At 35.5% G+C, this 8,702-nt stretch overlaps 1 protein-coding gene and 1 long non-coding RNA gene across 2 annotated transcripts; both read right to left on the reverse strand.

Annotated features, from left to right (window-relative positions):
- Window positions 1-1,142: 1,142 nt before the first annotated feature.
- mRpS28 (mitochondrial ribosomal protein S28) lies at window positions 1,143-3,094 on the reverse strand. The gene is made up of 3 exons (XM_018509958.1): window positions 2,711-3,094; window positions 2,517-2,638; window positions 1,143-1,338 (listed from the first exon to the last, which is right to left on the reverse strand). The coding sequence occupies exons 1-3, from the start codon at window positions 3,032-3,034 to the stop codon at window positions 1,143-1,145; spliced, it is 642 nt and encodes a 213-aa protein (XP_018365460.1). The 5' UTR covers window positions 3,035-3,094.
- A 3,709-nt stretch (window positions 3,095-6,803) lies between these two features.
- On the reverse strand, window positions 6,804-7,751 carry LOC108762821 (uncharacterized). The gene is made up of 2 exons (XR_001940193.1): window positions 7,638-7,751; window positions 6,804-7,543 (listed from the first exon to the last, which is right to left on the reverse strand). It is a non-coding gene; the product is annotated as an uncharacterized LOC108762821 (long non-coding RNA).
- Window positions 7,752-8,702: the final 951 nt, after the last annotated feature.

Raw genomic sequence — 8,702 nt, forward strand, 5'->3', positions numbered from 1 at the left:
TGTGAACTAATCTAATTGTCTTGCATTGTAAATGCAGCCGGCTGCTTTCTCGCAGAAATGAAAAGGCATTGCTAATAAAAATATCTAACGAGTAACGATTCGAAAAGATGATATAAGCGATTAACCTAATGCTTCAATACATGATCTCTTGAATTTTCAAAGAAGGTATAAAAAATATTGACACATTTAATAGTCTTGACGCTTTCGCGGGCACTTTCTTTACAGAAATTATGCGTTTCGCGGGTTATCTCCGTGTACAAATCCATTCTTAGGGCGGTATTCATAGCCAGATCTTACACTTAAGGTTTCCTTAAATTTATCTTTAGATGCTCAGTAGCAAATAAAATAATTTGTAGAGCATCTGAAGATAAATTTAAGAAGCCTTAAATATAAAGTCTGAATATGAATACGGGCAATAGTTCTTATTTCAAGACTGTCTTAAATAATGTCTTAAGATGCTAATATGGCCTTCTGATTGGTTTGTGACTTCTTAAGATTGTACTTAAGGTCTTGAATATGAGATCTGACTATCAATACCGCCCTTAGAATGCCAACGTTTCGTGAATATTGCATAAGTACTCAGTATCAGACTGTTCCCCGGCCTGATGAAGTGAACTACAATGTTCACCATGAGAGGCATCTAATGTTTCTACGCAAGATTTAATTTGAGTTAATGATACCGACTGTGATACCTACCTAGTACACATGCTCATTTAACATAATTACCCAAAAACAAATTCCAGAAAACAAGTTTTTGAATGTTGGAATCATTAAAATTTTGCAATTTAATTATCAAAAAATTATTATTTTTATAATCATTACTTTACAGTAATTAATTTTGAAATGCAGTTTTGATGTAATAACTGATTGTAAAAAGAAAAAGTTCTTTTAAGATAAATGTCCTTTAAATGCTCTTTTAAAATATATTTTTTTTGTTTCTAATTTTGTTCTTTTTCTACAAGCAACTCTAAAATGATAATTATTTGTAAAAAATTAGAAACTTAGATTGCAAACGATATGATATACATACACTATGCATTACTTTGTACAAAACTGTTTTGCTGGAAATATGCTATTTACATACATACATGTAATATTCTATAGTTTATTTAACATAGATATTACAAAATTAACATTAATAATTATAAAATATCTCGTATTCTCGGCCTTCTGGTTGTTTTCGTTCTTTGTTCTGCCACTTGCAAAGGTGACGATATTAGGCCGATTAAAGTGCAATCAGCTTCCAGAAGAGTTACATCCGTTTCAGCACCTAAGAACTTGGAGGAAAGTTCCAAATCCTTTATCCTTAATCGAACCTTAGATCCTCTCACATAGTATCTAATATAAAGAACAAATTAACAATATTTGAGGCAGTATTCATCAGTAGATATATTTGAAATATACAGAAATATCATTAAACAACCCAGATAGCAAAATACTAGCAGTATGCCAGCGTTATGTCGACAAATTCAGTCACAATTGTAGAGCAGATTCCTGTTCACTGCATCTTCTTTAAGCTTGGTTTTTGTCATCGTGACTTGCCAAACATAGTATAACAACAGAAATGCAGCAAGAATAGAGCATATCTTGTCATCATAATATGATGGTAGAAACATGACAAAAATAGAATATGGCCTGTCATATTAGATACTAGTGACAAAAAACAGCAGAAATCATGCATGATGTGCTACGATGTGCTTATGATACGGCATCAGAAATATGACAAAAATAGATCATCGCTTGTTATATTAGACACAAACGGCAGAAACACGACAGAAAATGTGCATGATGATGACTTACAATTCGTCTATCATATCAGTTACTAATGGCAGAAACAGCAGAATTATTACCTAGTTCTTAAAAAATCAGTTTAATATTCTAAATTCTCTATAGGAATTGTATCAAAAATTAAACGGGTAGGAAAATACTACACATTTTTATTTTCACTCGTCGCGTTATGCAGTCTTTATATTCAGCCATAACAAAAATTTAAATAGGAGAAAAATATCGATAGTTACGTTGAATAGTGGTAAATGGAAGAAATATGGTCTGATATAACATTTCCGTGCCATGTTTCTGCTGTATATTTGCTGTTACTTTTTGAGACAGCAGCACATGTTTTATTTTTGCCATGTTTTCGTCGTTAAGCCGTGCAAGCAAATAATTTCGATTTCTGATGACATCTACCAGTATAATATGATAATATCATGTTATGATCAGTTTTAATATAGTTTTTGATGACATGTCGTATCAGCATGCAATGTTCAAAATGTACTGCTTTTATAGTAAGAATTTCTGCTTAATTTTTGCAAGATTTTTTATAATACATCTTGATATTGGACCTGCTTGTTTTCTGCTACTTTTTACCGACACCATCTGAGATGACAAATCATGCTCAACTATTATCCGAGTTCTGCCAACATAGTTTGTAGCACACAAAAGTAATACATGATCTTAGTAGATTTGGTTATCTGGGAAATAAGATGTATTTTGAAAAAAAATAGATTTACACGTACTGTCCATTCTTGACAGGTCTCTGACAAACGCAGGGAAACTTCCATCCAAAATCAATATACAGATCATCACCAACCACATGATATATCTCACCAATTACGACTTTTCCTTCGGGATCACCCAACTGAAAACAAAATTATGTATTTAATAAAGAGCAGTCAAACAATTGGTTGCACTATGAAAAGGAGAGATTTACATCGACAAATTTGGAGTTACGAATTAAGGAAACGAATGTCTGTGGCGTTTCTGGTTTCTTATCGTCAATGTGCGAGAATTTTTCGTAACTTCGTGCAAAACCGCTCAATTTTGCTTGAGATTCCTGAGTTGCTTCTACATTCTCATTTACTTGTGTTGCTGGTTCCTTCTCGATATTAGGCTCCACAGACGAAAGCGAATCCTTGCTTTGTTCCTCTGAATCTTTACTCGTGCTAAAACATCTCGTGGACGAGGAACTCGCTCTCAAAACGCCGAGAGATCGTAAATGCGTTAACGTTCTCTCGAGACTACGTATCTTGTTCATGATAACAACAAAAAGTCCCGTTTTCCGTATTGTCACACTTCCACACCGTCAATGGTCGCGTTCAGCAGCTCAACTGTGTGGAGCGGATCCGTGAGCGCTCGCTGCTATTGGATGATCTAGAAAAATACACCAATCGAGTGCTCAAGGATCTGCTCCACAATAGTTAAGTCTGCTGAACGCGACTGACTTTAGGCAGAGTTTTATCGCGATATTATTAAGTTTTATATTCGCAAATTAATAATTAGTAGTAAATACGATCTAATTGTTGTTAGAATTTCTTCTGCATTTATTAATATTTCATTAAACATTGGTTTAGAAAAATTTGTATTATCGTACATATTTTCGACGTTTTCGTATAATCTCGCATTACTAAAATTTTTTAATTATGGTCCTATATTATCACTTTTATTATATTCTGAACAGCATTGATAATTGTATTGTAAATAGTTATTATAATTGTAATGTCGAATTGTATAAAGGAATAATACAAAGAATAATATTTAAAAAGTTATTGCAATTTCATTATAGCGAAATACAATAAAATAATTAGACATAAAAATAAAATAAATTAAAGATATACCTACCTGCAAAAACGGGCTACTAAATTTATTAGTAGCTCGTTTGTTTTATGGCTGAGTATACTTACAAAGAAAAGAGAACCGCCGATAAAATTGGAGGGGGTGGTGGAGGGCCTGTATATCTCGTTTTTGCTAAATTATACCTTAAATTGGCAATATATGTTTAGAAGAGACTGAATTTATTAAAAACCTCTATATAATTGCTAGTAATTATAGAGACTTTGATGCATACTAGTATAATTATATCTGGCAAAAACGGGCTGAAAATTGGCATAAAGAAACATAACTTCGTAATTTTATAAGATATTATAAGATAAAATTCATTAAATTAACTTGTTTGAATTTTCAATTTCGTTTATTAAAATTCAAAAAACAACTTTTATTTACATGTGTACGAGATGCGAAATGGATAGTCGGCACGTTTTGTCCTGAGGATTTAGTACACAGACGAACCACATCTACTTTCGACGATACGATTTTATCGATAGTGTTGGAAAGTGTATATATTATAGTCACGTAGTTCTCTCTCAAATTGAAAATGGATGTACTGACGGTAGGGTATGGGCGATTTCAACCGTAAGAGCCCAGACACAAGCTTTTGCATAACGCATAACGCATAGTGCATAAGCGAATCAACCAATCAAAATTCTTCTTTTCCATGGAATGAGAGGAAAGGAAAGATTCTAATTAGTTGATTCGCTTATGCACTATGCGTTATGCGTTACCCCGGATCTACAATAGGGTTTTAAGCCTTATGCCGTAAGAAACTGACCAATTGTAAGGAAAATAATTGATTGTGATTCGTCCATTTCTTATGGCTTAAAGCTTAAAAATCTATTGTAGATCCGGGGTTAGAGCCCAGACACACACTCTTGCATAACGCATAATGCATAGTGCATAAGCGAATCAACTAATCAGAATCTTTCCTTTCCTCTCATTCCATGGAAAAGAAGAATTTTGATTGGTTGATTCGCTTATGCACTATGCATTATGCGTTATGCAAGAATGTGTGTCTGGGCCCTCACTTTCCAATTCTTGAATTGGAAAGAAATGAGAAACAAATTGAACTTCAGTTAAGAGTTAACCGTGAGTTGTGGAACTGGGCCTAAGTATACCATACTGATTTTAGACTTACGGCCGCAGCACACACTCTTGCATAACGCATAATGCATAGTGCATAAAGGAATCAACCAATCAAAATTCTTCTTTTCCATGGAATGGGAGGAAAGGAAAGATTCTGATTAGTAGATTCGCTTATGCACTATGCATTATGCGTTATGCAAGAGTGTGTACTGCGGTCTTTAGGGTGCCGTCACATACAGCCCGTAATCCGTAATCCGCATCGGATGTCCGCAAAAGTTACTACGGATTGCGTATGTAGTATATACATTATGTTGTCACGTTATTGTAATATTAAATACATTATGCAGTTTTTTATATTATATGATGTTTCAGATTACCCTAAAGGGAGATTAAAACGATAATGTTGTCGCTGTTTGCTGTGTCAAGTGTTGCAAGCAGAAACATTTCTACTTCAACCCCTGTGAGTCAGATAATTAAATAGAGTTAATTGAGAGTAGTGAATAACAGCGAAGCAAGCTATGATATAGAGTAGACCACTATTAGCGTTTTCGACTGGGGTGCACTGGCTGCACTCAGTGTCAAGAGCGTGTTCGATTGGCAGTGCCAATGCGCACTTGGCTAGTGTCACGTGTTCATTTGATCGCACGACACTCGCGTAGTGCGCACTCAGTGCGCACTAAGTGGCACGAGATATTTTGACGGTGCCAGTTCAATGCACGTTTTATCACAGTTAAGGATATATATAGGGACAAGCAAATCTGCGCAGTTGAATTGAAAACGGAGTCTTGTCCCTACTCTTAATATCTTTTATTGTGGTTTTGTAACATTTTGTTGAACATTGCTTCAAAGTGAACAAAAATGAGTTTCAGCTTTTGCACTGAAAATCTTGGCGTATTCTTTTGAACTTGCACTATTCAGTGCAACCCATGGAACTCGTCCAGTGTTGGTGTGAACTAAGTGCGCACTGGTGCGCACTAACTTTTGCCCAATCGAAAACGCTATATGTTGCATACACGTGTACGACAAGCGCTGGACAAGGGTTGGATATATCGGTGAAACAATAAATGAAAAACTACATAACAGATATCATTTTATAGGAAATTTATCTAAACATTGTTATACGTATTATTCAGGTGATAGAATTTTAGATGCTATAAGAGGTGAAAAGGAAAAGAACGTATTGGTTGGATTGAAACAGCAACAGGTCCTTAAAGTTCCCAAGTTTGATAGCAACAATCGGGTACTCGTAGACGACAACGGCACAACTCTTGGTACAAGAATACAGGTGCCTATTCCTCATATATTCCAAACAAAAATGAAAGAACAGACTTACAGCAAAGCAGCGGATCATACTAAACTAATAGCGATTGCATCCAGGTTCGTTTAGTATATCTTGCCTACTATTATATGTATTAAATATTTCATTATAATATTGTACTTATTTAGTATTTTCCACAAAACTTGTAATATGAAAGTGTATTACTCATGCATCTCTGTGTATTTTGATGTATATTAATATTTTAGTAATAAAATTATCACATTTAAACCTATTTTTTGTTATATATGCACTAGAGATATGTTCCACTTAACACACCTTTGCAATGTACGTGTCATCACATTATCTCATCCTTGTTTAATGTTTGATGACAAGGATGAAATGATATCGCATATTCTATGTATACATGCTGTGACTTTAGTACGTAAGTATAGCGCTGGCAAGTGTAACTTTAGTTCAATTATCAGCCACGTGATGTCTATCACTTTGTATTTAAGCGATTATTTAAATTAATTGTCGAAGGTATATTATGCCTATGTTAATTGATTTGATATTTTTATTAAGATTTTAGCAAATTACATAACTTTAATTCTTCGCCTTTAAATAAAATACATTATCAAATTTGTCTTTATCGAATTTGCAAATCAAATTAGTAATGCAAATAATCCTTCAATTCCCGAAAGCACTTGTTTTCAATACGATTCCTATATAAGAATAGAATATAGATGAGTATTTCGGATCCTCAGGGGTAGAGGATCGGTAGTCTGATACTGGTGAAGAAAGTGTCCTTTGCTGTCCTTAATCTGGGAAGTTGGAATAGAGATCAACATGGTTTAATCATCAAAATCTTTATTCAATAGTTTCAACAGGCTCGGCTACAAAACAATACAAAGCTGTGTTTCAGCATTGCAAGTGTGATGAATGGCTTTCAACGATCTCAAACCGAAAAAAAAGGTCTGAAAAAACAGACCCAAAAAACAGTTGGACAGCATTTGTGTGGCGCCTACGAATGTTGTCCAGTCTACAAAAAAAAATAATGATAGCAAATAGTCAATAAACTAATATAATCAATAAGCTGTATTTAATACTAACTTATTGATTAGCTCTAGTTTACAACACTAACAATACTCATTAACAATACTCTAAAACAACTAAAACCAACACCATACAGTATTATTCCGTAACAGTATTACATCACACTTCTGTTGAACACAGCTTGATATCAGTTAACAGGAGCCATTGGACAGCAAAGGCACTATCCTTATTCTATCAGTAACGTCGACTACTTTTTTGCGTTCAGCATAACGCAACAGTTATTTTGCTGTTCAAAAATTTTTATGACTCTAGTCTAAAGCCAGCGGCACACAATGCTCTTTTTCCTGCTGGATTGCTTGCGTGCTACTGTGCTGGCAATCTGACTGGCTGCTATGCTGGAAATTGTATGGCTTGCAGGCCCCGCTGCTGACTGATCCGCTGGATTTTCGTGATAGAACCGGTGCTATTTTTCTTGCTTGATTTCATGCTGGCTTATTGTAGAATCAATCACGACGCCGCTTCATTTGAAGATGGCCGCTGGGAAGCGTGTAAACACATGTGAGTACGCAAAATTCAAAAATACAATATTTTGTGCCGACTGTGCAATAGAATACTGGTCACGTTTACCTACCTCGTAATATTTATCGATAAAGTTCATGACTCCTCAGGGCTCAGGTTAGGAATTTTTATGTACTTGTAATAAATTCCAGTTGCTCAGCCAGTACTAAAACTCGCATCGTCTGAAGCCAAACTAGCAACACAGCCAATAGCACAGCCAGCACTGTTGCTAACACGGCAGCAAGCACGCAAATCCAGCTAGCAATCCAGCAGGAAAAAAAGCATCGTGTGCCGCTGGCTTAAACGACCCGAAACGTACTCAGCATCTCGCAACACGTTTACTTAACGGTCGCCATGATCGCCATCATGGTGGAAAGAAGAATGATGAGTCACTCTCATTATTCATCATTGATCATGGTGGAGGAAATCACCATGGACTGATGGACAATGGAGTAGGTACCACAGTTGGTAGCATCAGCTCGATTATTATCACTGTCGGTATTTGCATAGCGATTGGTATAAATACGTGGAATTATATACCGAAAGATAGAAAGCTTTCAGGTCGCATCACACACTCTTGCAAAACGCATAATGCATAAGCGAATCAACTAATCAGAAGCTTTCCTTTCCTCTCATTCCATGGAAAAGAAGAATTTTTATTGGTTGATTTCTTTATGCACTATGCATTATGCGTTATGCAAGAGTGTGTGCTGCGGCCTTTAGGGTGCCGTCACATACAGCCCGTAATCCGTAATCCGCATCGGATGTCTGCAAAAGTTACTACGGATTGCGTATGTAGTATATACGTTATGTTGCCACGAATGTTATTGTAATATTAAATACATTATGCAGTTTTGGTAATTATTCAGAATACCTCACTCACCTCCGATTTCGATAAAATTAGGCTTATTCGACGCGTTTTTGCATGAAACGAAAGAATCTGGCAGAAAAAAGTGTCGCTCTGCCTCGCGAACCGAGATATTTAGTGTTAAAGTTGACGACTACGGAGGTTAGGAAATCTGTCATACCGACTATGTGTAATAAATTAAACGTATGTAGTAGTGCTTAGACAGTGTCCGCTTGGAATATTTGTAACCCATGTAGACAGTGGGATGTATAGACAGTAATGCTTGGGTTC

The sequence above is a fragment of the Trachymyrmex cornetzi genome, unplaced genomic scaffold, assembly GCF_001594075.2.
Source record: "Trachymyrmex cornetzi isolate Tcor2-1 unplaced genomic scaffold, Tcor1.1 scaffold321, whole genome shotgun sequence".
NCBI lineage: Eukaryota > Metazoa > Arthropoda > Insecta > Hymenoptera > Formicidae > Trachymyrmex > Trachymyrmex cornetzi.

What these genes read in the sequence shown, in the direction of transcription:
- mRpS28 (XM_018509958.1), bottom strand. Translation starts at nt 3,034, where the DNA reads ATGAACAAGATACGTAGTCTCGAGAGAACGTTAACGCATTTACGATCT. An exon ending in GTAACTCCAAATTTGTCGAT is followed by an intron (nt 2,639 to 2,710) that starts GTAAATCTCTCC and finishes TTTTGTTTTCAG; the next exon opens with TTGGGTGATCCCGAAGGAAA. An exon ending in AGACCTGTCAAGAATGGACA is followed by an intron (nt 1,339 to 2,516) that starts GTACGTGTAAAT and finishes TCTTTATATTAG; the next exon opens with ATACTATGTGAGAGGATCTA.